Source organism: Chiloscyllium punctatum, chromosome 39, assembly GCF_047496795.1.
Source record: "Chiloscyllium punctatum isolate Juve2018m chromosome 39, sChiPun1.3, whole genome shotgun sequence".
Classification (NCBI taxonomy): Eukaryota; Metazoa; Chordata; class Chondrichthyes; order Orectolobiformes; family Hemiscylliidae; genus Chiloscyllium; species Chiloscyllium punctatum.
Genome location: NC_092777.1, coordinates 42,834,780 through 42,852,700, shown reverse-complemented (window position 1 = coordinate 42,852,700; position 17,921 = coordinate 42,834,780). Strand labels below are relative to the sequence as shown.

The following is a 17,921-nucleotide window of genomic DNA, read 5'->3' as shown; positions in this document are numbered from 1 at the left end:
TTCATCCAGCTACAGCTCCAGTTCCCTAACTCGGTTTTCGAGGAGCTGGAGTTGGGTGCACTTCCCACAGATGTAGTCGGCAAAGACATGTGAAGTGTCTCTCACCTGCCACATTCTGCAGGAGGAACATGCAACTGCCCTAACATCCATAACCCGTTATTCTGATAGCCCGCACAGAACTAAACAAAGGAAGAGAAGGAAAAACAAAGTAACCTGAAAACTTACCTAGAACTGAAAACAGCAATCAAATTCAAAGTTTGGGAGAAGATTTGTTGCTCGGGTGCTCGTTGTTGTGGTTCTGTTCGCCGAGCTGGGAATTTGTCTTGCAAACGTTTCGTCCCCTGTCTAGGTGACATCCTCAGTGCTTGGGACCCTCCTGTGAAGCGCTTCTGTGCTGTTTCCTCCGGCATTTATAGTGGCCTGTCTCTGCCTCTTCCGGTTGTCAGTTCCAGCTGTCCGCTGTAGTGGCCGATATTTTGGGTCTAGGTCGATGTGTTTGTTGATAGAGTCTGTGGATGAGTGCCATGCCTCTAGGAATTCCCTGGCTGTTCTCTGTTTAGCTTGTCCTATAATAGTGTAGTGTTGTCCCAGTCGAATTCATGTTGCTTGTCATCTGCGTGTGTGTGCATCTGGTCGTGTCGTTTCGTGGCTAGTTGGTCTGGTCCTCAGGAGTTTCTCATTTTTGGAAAGATTCAAAGTGTGTCTCTCTCATCATAATGTGATGTTTCAAACATGCAACACTTTTGTCCTTTATGACCTTTATTTTCTTACCATGGGTCGGCCCCCTGCTGGCATCACAGTCTTGAAAAGTTACCCATCTGTTAGCAACAGAATGCAGAAAGCAAAGGTGGCCATACACTGACTTTGAGGTAGTACTAACCTTCTTACTAAACAAGAAGGTGCAGAAATCAGGAGTGAAATGCAATCATCAAATTTGTTGTCAAATTTGCTGCTGCTGTTCACAATCTGAAACCACTTTCAAGTAATCCAGGTTGCAGGGGAAGTAATGGTGACTATGTGATGATATATACAGCTGCCAGCATTCAATTGCTTGGAAGGACAGTGAGATCAGTTCTGAATATTGAAGTCCTGATGTTACCATTCTCTTTATAAATGAACCTCTAGACCAGTAAAGCTTGAATTATCACTGCAGGTTTATGAGAATATTTTCCAGTTGAACAAGTAAATCTTTCAAATCCTTCCAATTGTCATATCCTGAAATCATATTCTAAACTCAGCAGAGGTGATTGGTGCATCTTGGTGCAAGGTGCCACCTTGTTTATACTATGATGAGGCTAAGTGAATTCAGGGACACTGTGCTGGCTCTCCCATTAATCCGCTTTTTCTTATTACCGGTCTTATCCGGCATCCTACATGAGCCTACAAGAAGCAAGAACGGAGCAACACATATATGCATGATCAAATCTTTAGGCAGAAAATAATGAGATTGATTTGCATATGACAAATGATCTGTTGGTCATTCGATGGTAGCAATTGAGCAGCTTCAGCCATTTTCAGGGTGAGTTCCAATAGCATTCTGTCACTCATTCTTTCTCATACTTTGGGAACACCTGTTTCAAGCCTCTGTCAAGATGGCAGAGCCCACTTGTCTGTGAAAATGGAGCTTAAGTACTGCACCAATCCGTTGTTCACCCAGTGGATACATTTGTATATTTTTCGTTGTTCATTGGTCTCAATTGACTGAATAAATGTGCTAGTCTCTGTCTTATCCTGGGACTATATTAGGTTATAGCTAGCAATATCTAATTCTTAACATCTTTGATTTCCCGGTTCACACATTACAAGACCATCAAGGAATACCCAAACTACTTCAAGACTCTGTGTAACCACTTTCTAGCTTATTTCCAAGGATTTTGTATTGTGATATTGCAAATTTTATTGTGATATTACAATAAAATTTCTACTCTGCCTTTTATTATTACCTTATTTAGAGTGAATATTATCATGTATTTCCCAATGTTGAAAATATAGATACTATCTAAAGTGGAACTAAACAAGGATTCCTATCAAGTTCAAACCAATAAAAGCAACATGGTGTGGCATGGTGGCTCAGTGGTTAGCGCTGCTACCTCACAGTGCTTGGGACTGGGTTCAAATCCAGCCTCAGGCCACTGATTGTCACGTTTTCCCTGTGTCTGCATGGGTTTCCTCTGGGTGCTCCAGTTTCCTCCCACAATTTAAAGATGTGCAGATTAGGGTGAGTTGGCTGTGCTGAATTGCTCGTAGTGTTTAGGCATGTGGAGGTTAGGTGCATTAGTCAGGGGTAAATGTAGAGTAATAAGGTCAGGGATTGGATCTGGGTGGGCTACTCATTAACCTGACTTTCACTTTCTTTGTCAAGTCAATCCTGCTCCTAATCAGCTACCTTACTCCAACACTTCCCTCCTTTCACCAACTCTCACCTATTTTTCCCTTTCCCCATCTCTGCCCTTCCTTTTGCTTCCCATTTTATTAACTTTTTTTCCACCTCCCCTATACCCTGCTCTCTGCCTCTCCCCCTTCCTTCTCCACCCCTTCCCTCCTTATCACATTTCTCCCATTTTTACCACTGGATATATATCAGAAAATATAATGCGGATTAGTGGATAAGACCATATGTAATCTCCAGGTGAAGTGGAAGCAAAGTGTAGAAGATAATTGAAACAGAATGTAGTGTGTTATAGATCATTCAGCGAGGCTGCATTGTTGTGGCAACACACACTGTAATGTACAAGCTGTCGAAAAAAGACAGGGTAGTGATGATAGAGACTCCATCTTTCTTCTGATCATCATAGCTGATCAGGAATCTTCCTACTCCTAACAATGGTGTATGTTGGAAGGATTTGTACATTGATAATCACATTGTTTGGAAATAGTACGGATGCACTTTCTGGTCTTGGATGCAACTTCTGTCTGTGTGGAGTTTGCAAGTTCTCCCCGTGTCTGCATGGGTTTTCAAAGAAGAACTGCAAAATGAAGCTTCAGTGTATTTTCCTGTACTGGCTGGGAACACAGCGTGAGGGAGAAAACTGAGATTCACTGAGTAGTCTTTGTATTTTTGGCATGATATCTTTGCAAGTGCAATTTCCATAATGAATTTGGACTTAAGAGTGTACAACGAGAAAGGTTGACAGAAGTATGAAACAAAAGCCTGACAATAGAATGTTTGGCAGAAACTCTGTTTGGATGTAATTTCTTTAAAAATATAAATACATACAGAGGCACAACACACATTCTCAATTTTGCTCCATTTTTTAGCTTCTGTCTGTTTCTTCTCAACATCGCTTTCTTACTTTTAGCCTGAATGCTTTGTTTAGTTTGGACTCCTCACAAGGCATGTGAAATTATGATGTGAATAGGAAATATTAAATACTAAAATATCTTTACTAATAGTGCAATCTTAAAAGAACTCACTTATCATGCATCCACTCTCCTCATTGTATGATTAGAGATTACAGATAAGTGTGACTGATTAACAATGCTATTTTTCCATGAACAGCTCCAAGCGCTCCAAGTTACATCCGATTCAGTGAACTTACAACAACCTCTGTGAATGTATCCTGGGGAGCCCCAAAATATCCAAATGGAATAATTGAAGGATATCGACTAGTTTATGAGCCTTGCACACCTGTTGATGGTAAACATATAGTTTGTAAATCTGTCCTTAAAAACGATTATCGTACCATGTGCAGAAGGTTGACAAACAGCAGAAGGAATACACCTCATTGAGAAATGTAATCAATTAAAGTTTCCTAATTTTTACAATCTCCCTTTTATGTCCATTTTGTATTATTCAGTTAATTATCTGCAGAATAGTAAGTTTACCAGCAATGATTCTGCTATGAAATAAATAACAGAAATAAAATAAATAGCAGTATGAACAAAGGCAGAAAACAATTTCAAAGTGCCCCAATAATAAACACAATAATGAGAAAGAAGAGAAAATTGAAAGAAGGAAACAAATATAGTAAGTAACAAAAACTTGCTGTTATTTATTTTTGCTCTCAGCCTGAATGCTGTGATTAATTTGGACTCCTCACAAGCCATATGACATTTAATCAAGAGTAGTTGTCAACTGCCAAAAAATTCAATTGGGCACCCGTGTATATGTAAATATTCCACAGCAGGGCGTGCATAGTCAGAAGAAGAGAAAGAACTTGGCAGAAGAGTGAGAAAAAAAAATTAAGGAACGTGACTGTATTCAGTTTTACTGATTTCTAATTTCGAAGTGAATACTTGTACTTGTTTGCCTTTTTCCCATAATTAATCTGTGCAATTAGATGTATATTGCCCTTGTATATTGCAAACTGGCTGATTCAGTAATTCTGTCATTGTACAGGAGTCAGTAAGATTGTAACTGTGGATGTGAAGGGAAATACTCCTCGATGGATGAAAATTAAAGACCTGTCAGATGGTGTGACTTACACTTATCGAATAAAAGCAAAAACATACACGTATGGACCAGAAGTTGAGGCAAATATTACCACTGGACCTGGAGAAGGTATCTCCATTTCGTTTTTTATTCTCCAAATCATATTCTAACCCATTGGAATTGTTTTGAGTTGCAAATATTTATAATATTGACCCAAAATAACTTCAAGTGCTGCCAGAGTGGGTTATGATCAGGAGTTTAAATTTCCACATGGATCCCAAGACCAAGAGATAAAGCTATAATATTGTGTTGTTTGAGAATTCTGTTTCCCAGAAAAGTCTGTCAGGGTTGGAGAATAGTTCAGTCTCCATATAAATCATGTCTCTTTTTAACATTTTATATGAAAATATCTGCCTTTTTTTGTTTAGAATAGCTCTACTTTCCAACATTGTTTTTAAAAAGCAGTTTGTAGTGCTGGTCCTGTACGTTCCCTTTGTTCTGGTGACAAAGAATATCTGCTGCCTATAACCTCACAATCCTATCAAATGGATTTGTGAAAAGGAACAAGGATATTGAAATATGTGATTTGAAGCCAGCATATGAAGAGAGGAGGGAAGAAGTGACTCAGGCTGCTGGTTAAATGATTTTGTGACAAAGAATTTCATGACCTTCCTACATTGTATTAGAAATTAATATGAGAAATGGAAGGGAAGCAGTGTATCATTTAGAAAGGAGCCAGGGATTGCAATTCTTCTCCAAATATTAACTTTTTTCTAAAATAGAAAGTGATCTGAGTCTTAGTGAACCTTTGGTAGTGGAATTCTCCTGGAATGCTAGCCAATCTTTATCACCCAGCCAATACCTCACAAAGTAAAGTTGACTAATTATTTACCTTATTCCTATTTTTGAGACTCTTTATGAGTGTAACTTGGCTGGAGTTTTTTCCTCCATTTTAATAATGACTACAGTTTGAAAAAAATTTGACTGCAAGTATTTTGGTATTTCTTGTGAAAGGCAGTGTCACATGCTGTTTCGACTGATTGGATATGTTTTACCTTCCCTCAAGGTGCTCCTGGTCCTCCAGGTGAGCCATTGATCTACAGGTATGGATCAGCCATTACGATTCATTGGTCCAGTGGAGATGCTGGCAAGGCACCAATTAGCCGATATGTCATTGAGGCAAGGCCATCAGGTGAGATGTTTGATTCAGTTGATGATTGTTTCCTTCATCCATCCACCCCTATGGAATGACAAAGACCTGGAACTGGCCATTTGGGAAATTATGTGAAGTTTAAGAATGATGACATACATGATAAATACATGCTTGCAAAATACATCACTTTCTTTCTATCCAGAGTCCAGAATGTTTCTTTATTTACAGTCAACTTATATTTGATCATTTAGTCACTGTAAAGATAATTAAATAAGTGTACAATTTGAGGATCATTTATTACAAATGCTGTACAAATCTGAATTTGATCTGTTACAGTTTTAAGTGCAAGGTGATTTGCTGCAGAAATGCTACTAATACCTACAAACAGTTGACAATGTTGTGGAAACCAAATCATCATTTGTTTTGGAGTGTTTATTTTGCTTAGATTTTCCAAGAATGTCTCCACCATCCATTTTGCAGTTTTTTTAGCTGTATTGAATAACCGCCTTCACTATCTTAATAGCACTTTTCATGTTCTGTTTAATACAATCAAAAGCAAACACTGAAAAGATTTTTCAAAGCATAAAGTAAAATGTGTAATGATGACAAAGTAACTGGACATGGAAACAGTCTATATCTTGAAGCTAATCTTACAATCAATTCTATAACTGGGTATGTCTTCAAAAAATCCAATACAATAACTCAAATCAAACCTCCCTCTTTTTCATTTGTGATGTTTTATAAACAGCCAGTCAGAACTCAGCTAGTTTAGTTTTCAGAATATTTAAAAGGCAATTTAAAACTCCCATTGATTTGAAAAGGAACATCACAGTAAAAGAGTTGGTTTACTCACTGTAATCTTCAACATTGACTTTTTGAATTCAATAAAAAAAAAATAGTTTACACAATCGCAAATGAATGTCACCCAAATGAACTGAGCTATGCCATAGTTGACAGGTTGGCTTTCTGTCTCACCCATTCCTGTACAGTATTCTCCTTGTGGCCTCAAATGAGATGGAGGCTGCTTCTCTGTGTCTGCGTGTGGCTGGGATTGTCTTAGTGGAGGTTCTTGTCATGGAGGTGCAAGTAAGGACAAGGGAAGACTCTGTCGAAGTGTCTGCATAGATCGTCCCTCAATCTATGGGACTAGTGAAGGAAACCATGGGTGATGAGTGCACCCTTGAGAGGTGAGACCAAGGTCTGAAAGAGTAATACAAATGGAATCACTGAGCTGCTTCAGGCGATCCTAGGCTTGGCCCTACTCACATGACTGTCTTATGCCCCAGAGGTAGTGTGAGTGCATCATACCACTAAAAATACACAAGGGTGGAGGGTGGATTTGCCCCCAGTTGCCCAGAAAAAAATCAATCACAGGGAATGACTAGTCAGAGCATATCTTCTTTGTACATGAGAGACAGAATTAGAGAAGACACTCCTCCATTCACTAGAGAGCCTGCAAGGGGTATAGAAAAACGAGACTGCAAGAGAAGAAGAAGGAAGCTGCTCCGGCAGAACCAGGATAAGTTTTGGAAATGTTCAGCACATCTGGTGGCATCTGTGCAAAGAGAAATAGAGGGAACTAACCCATCATCAGAACGAGCGCAGATTGTTGTTCTGAAGCATTGACTTGATATCTTCCTCCACAGATGTTGCCTTGCTTGCTGAGTATTTCCAGTTACTTCTGTTTATAATTCAGATTTCCAGCAGCTGCATACTTAGTTCTCCTTATTTATGTTCAGTGCAAGTTACTTGTAAATGTTAGTTTTAATTTAAAATAATAAAAGTCAGAGGATTTGAAGCGTCTTTTTCCTGTTAACGCCACTTGGGTAAATACTGTATATACTCCATATTACTGTAAGTAAATTGGTTGCTGCTGATTTACCAAAAGGTTTTGCTATTTTTAAATTTGGACATAACACCAGGATGCACCTGGTTTGCGTGTGTGAATTCCAGTTATTCTTTGAGGTTCTTGTTTATGGTACTTGTGAAGTTCAAGTCTGTTAGATGTTACTGCACAAATATTGCATATAGCCGGGCTTAATAAAGAGCTGGTTGCATAATATGAATGACCAGGTTGTATGTAATTGTCTGAAAAAACCATGATTGGTGGATGGATAAGGTCTGTAAGGTTTGTTTCACATCTCCAACTCACCCATTTCTGATTTTAACAGACATAATCTGAAGGGTGGGCTAATAACCAACTCGGCACAAGATGGCAGGTTGAATCTTAACTATGATACTGTGACTATGAACTTCATTGTGACTCTGCTTTTGAAATTCAAGGGTTAGCAGCTGCAATTTCAAAGTCTCAGGAAACTGAGCACCACTTCCAGATGATGACTTGGCAGATTCATAAGGCCAAAGCCTTTATGTTTATCTTTGTAGATGGCAAGGAGTCTCCATAGTGTGTCTTAATCCACCTGAAGAATTTATCACCTTTTCATCTGCACCTTCACCAGTTTCCAAATGCTCCTCATGCATCCCCTCAGATCACATTAGTGACTTCCTATTCCCCAAAGGCCTCAAAAAATCTGTTCAAATCCTGGTCACATATTTGTGTTAAGAGTTGGCTGATCAAGTCAGACATGATCTTGTGACTAGAAGGTGAGGTGGACGTTGAAAGCTTCATGAGGGTAGAATCAAACAATGATCATGCCAAATAAATATAACATTTTGAATGAACAAGTGATATTTAAGGCATTTTAGTGAGCACCTGTGAATTATGAAATTGAAAAGTGATTTTCAAGAACTGTAATATGTTAACTTGTAGAGAAGCCAATGAACTGTGTCCTATTGCCTATGACTGCTGTTGAAACATGTTCTAGTTTTCAATTCATTCAAAACTGCTGAACCTTCACTTTATTGTGCATGAAAGCTTAATTTGATTTATATCATCATGGTTGGTAGATATTATGAAATGATAGGTTTCTTTAACTAAATGCTGCTCTAGCTTCTTGACAGTTTAAAGGGGACCCACATCCCTTGGAATGACACTAAAGCAAAGGGATTTGAATTTCCTAGATTTAAATGCATGCTGACTTAGTTGACCCCAAGTTATGCAAAGGTTGGTGTTTTTATTTGGCCTGAGTGTCTCTGGGGTAGGAAGGGAGAATAGAATTCTACATCATTCACATATTTCTCTCTGGATTTGAACTTGTAACATGCATCAGGGTTGCTGAAAGACAATTTGTTTTGGAATATTGTGTGTTAACATTTTACTTCAGTACCAGAAAATATTATTACATTAAATTTAAATCTGTTCTAGTTAAACATGCACTAGCTTTATGTGCTCTGGCTGATAACTGAGCCAATAAAGGCCCTGTTTCTTGTGAAACTGATGGTGAAAAAACAAGAAGAACCTTGGTTTATACTGGCCCAGAATTACTCAATTTTAGCCAGAGCAGAAATATGTGTATCAGTTTTAACCTCATTAACAATGGGCTGCTAAGAAAATAATCAAACAGGATTTCAACTCCAATCACCAGTGAACATAGAACATGACAGTGCAGTACATGCCTTTCAGCCATCAATGTTGCGCCAACCTGTGGAACCAATTTGAAACCTATCTATTCTTCATTATTCTATTTTCATCCATATATTTATCCAATTACCATTTAAATGCCCTTAAACTTGGCGAGTCTACTACTGTTGCAGAGAGTGCATTCCACGCCCCAATACACTCTGAGTAAAGACATTAGTATTCGTGTCAACTTGGTTTGAGATGAGATTGGTTTTGGATGTGAGTTTCCAAAAATCAAATAATCTGCTATGACTCATGGGTTAAATATTTTAGCAGTTTCTATGGTGATTCCATTTTAAATATTGATGGTATGCTTCGGGAAGTTGCAGACATGAGGAGCTTTCAAGTTGGATAAAGAACAAGACTATTCCTGCAGTATCTAAAGGTTGGCAGAGATACTCCACTACTGAGTTTTGGCAACTAAAATGCAAAAAAAAACCCTACAGCATCAAGATCCACTAATGTGCAAACAGTTTTATATGATATCAGGAAGAAGGGTGTGATGTAGTTTGGTGTGTAATAACACTGGCTCCAAAACGAGAGCAGAATAGATGTGGTAACAAATGTGGCCATCCCAACTAATATATGGAACTCAACATAGGAAAAATGTAATCAAGCAAATCAGCTACAGCTTTGATGAAGGCACTATCAAATATGCCAGACACATGTAGTCTTCTCTAGTCACATTAAGGAACTTGTTCCTTCCCTCATGACCTGAAAAGTAATTGCCCACATGGTATGCAATTGCTTTGTACATGGATTTGCCATCAAATCCATTCGAGTTTGGAATATTGTGTGTTAACATTTTACTTCAGTACCAGAAAATATTATTACATTAAATTTAAATCTGTTATACAGGATGCCTGGGTTATACAGGACTTCACGTGCATTTAAAAGGTTAACAATGTATTCTCATCTTTACCCCAAGGCTGTTGTCTCTTTTGCTACTGCCTTGGATCATAGCAGAATGGTGTTCATCTCTGGATCCTTCAAGCTTGTTTAAAGTGTAAAATTGTGTCATGTGTGTCATGATTGCTGAACACCTCCCGAATGATCTGTTTGAAACCTGTCATCAAACTGCCGATGATATGCTCTGTAATTAGTAGTTGAACATAAATCATTGCTGTGCTTGTCAGCTGTTGCCTTTGGAAAGCACAGACGTGTTATAAGCCATGACTCTAGATGATGACCTTGATCTCCAGGGTTATAATCTGAGGTTCAGCTTTCTGTGGTAAAGGGAGCTGACATGGTTGTGATCCTCAAAATAAAGACAATTGGCCCAGATTTTCCAATTAGTTTTGAAAATTCTATTTCTAACCCTGACCAGATGAAAAATTAGCTTCCTACCTTTAGACAACTGCTCCACTGGAAATTCTTGCATAGGGGCCTCTTGTTATCAACTGAGCAATGAAGATCACTTTTATTGAAACCAGGCTCCCTTTTACAGCATTCACTGTACTGTATTCTGTGAATTAAAAATCCCAACAGCACAACCAGCCACTTTGAGAGCTCATAGTAGGGATAGATATGAAAGTTAAGTGCTGAGTCATGGTCTTGCTAGGTGGGTGAGGTGATAGGGTGCCTGGTAAGTGGGTGAAGAGTCAGGTCTAGGGATCGGCAGCTTGGCAGAATGAGGGGTGGGATTTATGTCAGTCTAGCATAAAGTGCTGTGGTGGTGGAGTATTGGGCAGAGGTCGGGACCTGCAGAGCCAGGGTTGGGGGGGGGGGGTGAATGATGGGTGGATCAGGTCTAGCAGGATCTATCTGGGCTGAGGGGGTCAGGTCCAGCATGGCTGTTGGGTCGTAAGGTCAAGGGGATATTGTTGAAGGTGGTCGGTGGTGAGTCAGGGAGCCAATTTAACAGTTACTCACTAACTGTAGTCAGATTTTAATCCTGTAACATTTCCTGAATAACTATTTTGCTTCACTGATTCAGAACCCTCTGAATTCTCTGACATTAATGGGCTTTATCAGAGGGTTCCAGATGCAAGGAAATAATTCAATTTCTCAGGCAATTTCCAGGAAGTCAGCTGCGTCGGGAATTCCACATAGTTGCAACATAGTGCTCCAAATAACACCTTGATATCAGAGCAATTGTGACAGCTGTTTAGGAAGAAACCTTTCATTTGCCTGATTGTTTGCTGAAAGTCACAAATAAGATGCAAATTGGGAAACTGTGATCCTTTCCTGTTGATGTAATGCTGACATGAATCAAAAGGGCTTTGAGTTCCACTCCTTGAAACCATGCCAGCCAGTAAACTGCAATGTCATGTGGGAACAGTCGATAGGAAACTGGTGAACTGGCAAGCTGTAGAAAACAATATATACATGAGTTACTTTGTGCAGATGTACTAGAAATTTGGTATGAAAAGTAATTCATCTATCATTTGCCATTTGAATTTGGAATGGGGTAACTAGCTTTCATGTTCTCGATGAATCCAAAATGTTGTTGTGAACTAACAGAAGCAAAGCTTACCATGCCACTTTATCAAGATGATGTATAGTTGTGTGTAAGTTTATTTGTTTCCTATTTGGCACCCTGATCCATACCAACCAACTCATTTTTGGTTTTGATAGTCACCACATTGTCTCCCCCTCCCACAGTAGCTTTCAGCTACACCAAGTTTATTCAACAGTCATCACTCATTATCTACCCTCAGATATGAGGAATAACTATTTATTTCAGGGAATGATACCCTTTTAGCAAGGATCAGTGACGAGGAAAGCAGAAGAGAACACTGGAGTAGGCAAAGTGAGGCTGCACAGCTACCCATTGAGCTCTCTGAGTTATAAATCACTGAATTGTTTGCAACTTCCATATTAATCTGTTACAGGAAATATTAGGTTGGCGCTATATACTCTCCAAGCAGCATTAAGTAGTTGCAGTGTGAGCTCGCCTCAACATTAATCCCAGATAACGGCTTAGGGTTAATATCTTTGAAGCAAAGGCCAAAATATTGAATGTTCCATCAATGGCATAAACCTCATTAATGAGATATCAGATTACCTGTGTGAGACTGATTTTTTGCTTGCCATATGGTCTTAGGCTCACAGCTGTCATAAACAATGCCAAAAGAACAGTATGATAAAGTCAGAACTTTAGAAAGTTAGACATATTGTAGAAAGACTAGGAGAATCACCATTTTCCTGATGAAGGGCACTTGCAACATTCCCCTGCTCCTCAAATGCTGCCTGACCTATAGTGCTTTTCCAGCAACGCACTCTTGACTCTGACCTCCAGCATCTGCAGTCCTCACTTTCTCCAGCTTGTAAAAAGAGACATTTTTGAAAGAGGTGGCCTTTCTTGTTCTTGGGTTATACCAAATTGGTTTTATCCTACTGTCAGTGAGATCTGTATTAATTATTATCTGGTGTTGATAGAGTGGGGCATCAAGGTTTTCCCTTTAGTCTTGATTTTGCACCCTATGGCTTAAAAAGACACATTAGTATCGTGGTTTGCTGGAAATGTGACTTGATGACACAACTGCTCGGGAAACAGGGCATCTGCAACATTAATCAACGATGTATCTCCTTAACAAGAAAGAAGCCGAGAAACAATAGAGAGAGATAATAAATTGGAGTTAAATTAGGAACAGAAAGAAAGCAAGTTGTATTAAGAGAGAAAAATATAAAAGATACAAAAACTAAGTTAGAAAAAGTCTGAAAATTATAATTTTGACATTTTAAAATCATTTGATTGGTTATATGCAGGATGCTTCAAATTATTCCTAGTGTGAGCCAGGTAATTGACTGATATTGCATTAATAACTATTTGGTTGATTTCAAAAAAGGTACTCAGACTCTTAGTTACTGGACTTTGGTGAATTTAATAGACAATTAATGTGCAAGTCCTTGTTCTTATGAGATCTTACAAGTAATGTACCTGCTAAGGACATTATGCCATTTGTGCAAACCAAAGTAAATTGACAGACAAGTGCTGTACTTACAACTCACTTCACTTCTCTTTAATGCCTTTTTGTCATGACAACAGAACATATTCAGAATCCATAACCCTACATAGATAGTGTACATTTCATTACATATATTTCCAAAGCTTAAAAAAAATGATGAGAATGCAAATTCTGAGCAATGTCATTCAATGACTGGAAGGCCTGTGTGAACTATCCTCAACCTCAAGGGAATGCCTGGAAAGTAAAACCTGATGGGTGTCAAGGTATCTTCATGGATGGGGATGAAAGAGCAAAGCACGATAAGTTGAGCATTAATCGTCTGGGATTTATCTCTGAGTGTGAATACGTTGGAAAACAAAAGAGCACTCTGTGCACGAAACGTGTTTGTGTTTTGCCCCTTTTAAGAACACGTAAGAATAGTGGTTAAAAAGCAGTTTCACAACTGCTCTGTATGTGTTGAGAAAACACTGAGTCATCCATATGCTGCAGGTAATAAAAAAGGAAGTCTATCTCTTTGCTGGAAGCCAGAAACTTAACAAAACTGTAGTTAAAAGTAAACATGACAAAGATCCTTCAGCTAACCTGCAAAGCTAAACATCTTGAAATCAACTGTTCACCTACTAACATTAATAGCACACAACATAACAGTCACACCATACCATTCTCTACATTTCAAAGAATCTCTGAATTATTATCTGAGCCACTTGCAATTTGGTATACAGAAACGCAGATCAGAGAGATTCATATTTGGAGCAAAGACTGGTATGGGAGAAGTGGGTTCCAGTTTGGAGGCAGAAGCACTAGTCTGAGGAAAGTGGGATCTGTATCAATGGAACAGTCTCCACCTGAACCATTCTTGGACCACTTTTCTTACTGACTACACAGCTAGGGAAGTAAAGAGGATTTCCAATTAAATTGTGGGGATGGAATCAAATTTGTGAAGCTGTGGTAAATGAAATAAGAATCAATACCAAAGAGAAAGATATTAATGTAGAGTCATAGAGATGTACAGCATGGAAACAGACCGTTCGGTCCAACCCGTCCATGTCGACCGGATATCCCAAACCAATCTAGTCCCACATGCCAGCACCCTGCCCATATCCCTCCAAATCCTTCCTATTCATTTCTCCATCTAAATGCCTCTTAAATGTTGGAATTGTACCAGCCTCCACCACATCCTCTGGCAGCTCATTCCATACACGTACCACCCTCTGCGTGAAAAAGTTGCCCCTTAGGTCGCTTTTATATCTTTCCCCTCTCACCCTAAACCTATGCCCTCTAGTTCTGGACTCCCTGACCCCAGGGAAAAGACTTTGTCTATTTATCCTATCCATGCCCCTCATAATTTTGTAAACCTCTATAAGGTCACCCCCTCAGCCTCCGACACTCCAGGGAAAACAGCCCCAGCCTGTTCAGCCTCTCCCTATAGCTCAAATCCTCCAACCCTGGCAACATCCTTGTAAATCTTTTCTGAACCCTTTCAAGTTTAACAACATCTTTCCGAGAGGAAGGAGACCAGAATTGCACACAATATTCCAACAGTGGCCTAACCAATGTCCTGTACAGCCGCAACATGAACTCCCAACTCCTGTACTCAATACTCTGACCAATAAAGGAAAGCATACCAAACACCTTCTCCACTATCCTATCTAACTGCGACTCCACTTTCAAGGAGATATGAACCTGCACTCCAAGGTCTCTGTTCAGCAACACTCCCTAGGACCTTACCGTTAAGTGTATAAATCCTGCTAAGATTTGTTTTCCCAAAATGCAGCATCTTGCATTTATCTAAATTAAACTCCATCTGCCACTTCTCAGCCCACTGGCCCATCTGGTCAAGATCCTGTTATAATCTGAGGTAACCCCCTTCACTGTCCACGACACCTCCAATTTTGGGGTCATCTGCAAACTTACTAACTGTACCTCTTATGCTCGCATCCAAATCATTTATGTAAATGACAAAAAGTAGAGGGCTCAGCACCGATCCTTGTGGCATTCGACTGGTCACAGGCTTCAGATCTGAAAACAAACCCTCCACCACCATCCTCTGTCTTCTACCTTTGAGCCAGTTCTGTATCCAAATGGCTAATTCTCCCTGTATTCCATGAGATCTAACCTTGCTAATCAGTCTCCCATGGGGAACCTTGTCGAGCGCTTTACTAAAGTCCATATAGATCACATCTACTCCTCTGCCCTCATCAATCCTCTTTATTACTTCTTCAAAAACTTCAATCAAGTTTGTGAGACATGATTTCCCATGCACAAAGCAATGTTGATTATCCCTCGTCAGTCTTTGCCTTTTCAAATACACGTACATCCTGTCCCTCAGGATCCCTCCAACAACTTGCCCAGCACCGAGGTCAGACTCACTGGTCTATAGTTCCCTGGCTTGTCCTTACCACCCTTCTTAAACAATGGCACCACATTTGCCAACCTCCAGTCTTCCGGCACCACACCTGTGACTATCGATGATACAAATATCTCAGCAAGAGGCCCAGCAATCACTTCTCTAGCTTCCCACAGATTTCTAGGGTACACCTGATCAGGTCCTGAGGATTTATCCACTTTACCCATTTCAAAACATCCAGCACTTCCTCCTCTGTAATCTGGACATTTTGCAAGATGTCACCATCTATTTCCCTACAGTCTATATCTTCCATATCCTTTTCCACAGTAAATACTGATGCAAAATACTCATTTAGTATCTCCCCCATTTTCTGCGGCTCCACACAAAGGCTCCCTTGCTGATCTTTGAGGGGTCCTATTCTCTCCCTAGTTACCCTTTTTGTCCTTAATGTATTTGTAAAAACCCTTTGGATTCTCCTTAATTCTATTTGCCAAAGCTATCTCCTGTCCCCTTTTTGCCCTCCTGATTTCCCTCTTACTCCTACTTCCTTTATACTCTTCTAAGGATTCACTCGATCTATCCTGGGAAATGACTGTCAGGATGGGATAGAAAGTATGAGTCGATACCTTCATGATCGTGTAGATCAACAGATAAAATAACACTTTACAAAGACAGCAAAAGTATAATACTAAAAGCACTGTATCTGAAAGTATGTAGTATTGAAAACAAAACAGAAGAATCTGAGTGCATAAGTAAACAAGTGCAATCTGAAAGCATTACAGAGACATGACTACTGGATGGCGTGGATTGGGACATGAATCTTGAAAGATACAATGTTGTGAAGGTACCAGTGTTGGACTGGGGTGGACAAGGTCAAAAGTCAGATAACTCCAGATTATGGTCCAATGGGTTTATTAGAAATCACAAGCTTTCTGAAGTGCTGCCCCTTCACCAGGAGAAGTAATATCTTTTCAAAAGCTTTTGCTTATCTAATTTTACATCTGCTCATATATCTTGGTGGCATACATTATTTAAACTAATTGTAAAGAATACATATACTTCATTTGGAAAATAAATTGGAACACTGAAATTTGAATACTGCTGTGTTGAAGAGAATGCACAAGTGCCTGTTTTGAACTCGAAGATTGAAAGTGGAAATTTGTGATGATTGCTCATACAAGGTCATGGAGCTTGTGGACAAATTGGATTTGATACTTTTGCGAGTCAAGCTGGCACCAGGTGCCTTGGGGTGGAAAGATTGCTTAGCAGAAGCTTTGGTTTTGTTTGAAGTCACAGAACTGAGGGAGTTGTAGCATTCAGACTTCCAAAAAGCCTGCAAGGCAAAGCAGTTCACTCAATCTCCCTCGAGGAGTCAAAAAGAAAACCAGCACTCAAACACTCTGGAAAGGAGAACTTCAAACAAGCCAAGACCCAAGCCTAACTCTCCAGCTTCTGAAGTAAGGACCTGCTGCTGTCAAGAACAACATGCTAAAAACTAAAAGAACTATGAGAAAATTATCTTTTTCCACCCTTGTGGTTTGGACTCTTGATCTTGAAAATTATTTCTTTTTGCCTGTGTTTTTCACAATGATATTTCTGCAGAATCGTCTGTCTTGTCTGTCCGATTCATGAATGAATGTACAAATGTTTAGATTTAAAGGGGGTAGAGTTTAGGTTTGCATAACGTTAATTAATAATCTGTTCTTCCACTTGTTAAAGGACAAGTTTGTTCATAGTAAGTTTTGTTTCCTTGCTCAATGATGAAATTTGGTGATGGTTTCTTTTGTCTTCTACAGCAGTTAAAGTCAGGCAGATTAACCATTTTAGTGATATGATTGGTCATCTATATATTTGTGATATGATGCTGCAAAAGCACAGCTGGTCAGACAGCATCCAAGGAGCAGGAGAGTTGATGTTTTGAGCATAAGCTCTTTATCAGAATGATGAAGAGCTTATGCTCGAAACATTGACTCCCCTGCTCTTCGGATGCTGCCTGACCAACTGTGCTATTCCAGCACCACACCTTTGACTCTGATCTCCAGCGTCTCTCCATTTGCGACAGTTCATGGAATAGTGAGGCTTGATTATCAGTGCACTCTTCTCCACCTGGGTCATGACGTAATGCACTTATGAAGCATTTTGGAACATTTCATAATGTTAGCAATACTTTATAAATGTAAATTGTTGTTAATAGTGTGGAAGTCAATTCATACATTTTGCAACATGCTTTCGTCCACATACGATTAAGTCAAAACTTTTCAATTTGTCTTTTGGAATTGCCTTTTATTTATGATTACCATTTTGACTCACCCCAATTTTACTGTGTGACTTTAAAATGTTGATATATCTTCCCAGTGTACTATATGGACACTCTGACATCTATCTGCATTTGCCAGAATGCCATTCTATCAAGTCTGTCTGAGTGCCCCTCCTACAGCTCTTACTTCTGCTGGTATTCTACAGAGTGCAAGGGCATCAACCCTTGTCTCTGCTCATTAAGTCAGAGTGGCTCGCTGCCTTTTGCTCACCGTTGGCAGAGACCCATTCTACCAACTGTAATCTCTAAAGGTCTTTCTGCAAGGTTCATACAAATCTAATGTCAGCTGATCTTCTCCAGA

The 17,921-nt window shown here is 39.4% G+C and overlaps 1 protein-coding gene across 8 annotated transcripts in view; it reads left to right on the top strand.

The window, feature by feature from the left end:
* sdk2b (sidekick cell adhesion molecule 2b) overlaps nt 1–17,921 on the top strand; it is a 951,812-nt gene that overhangs the window by 803,229 nt on the left and 130,662 nt on the right. For all 8 annotated transcript variants that reach the window (XM_072558555.1, XM_072558553.1, XM_072558550.1 and 5 more), the window contains 3 exons: nt 3,500–3,637; nt 4,340–4,501; nt 5,439–5,564. In XM_072558555.1, the coding sequence (XP_072414656.1) occupies nt 3,500–3,637; nt 4,340–4,501; nt 5,439–5,564 (426 nt within the window). The remainder of the gene's footprint in view (nt 1–3,499; nt 3,638–4,339; nt 4,502–5,438; nt 5,565–17,921) is intronic.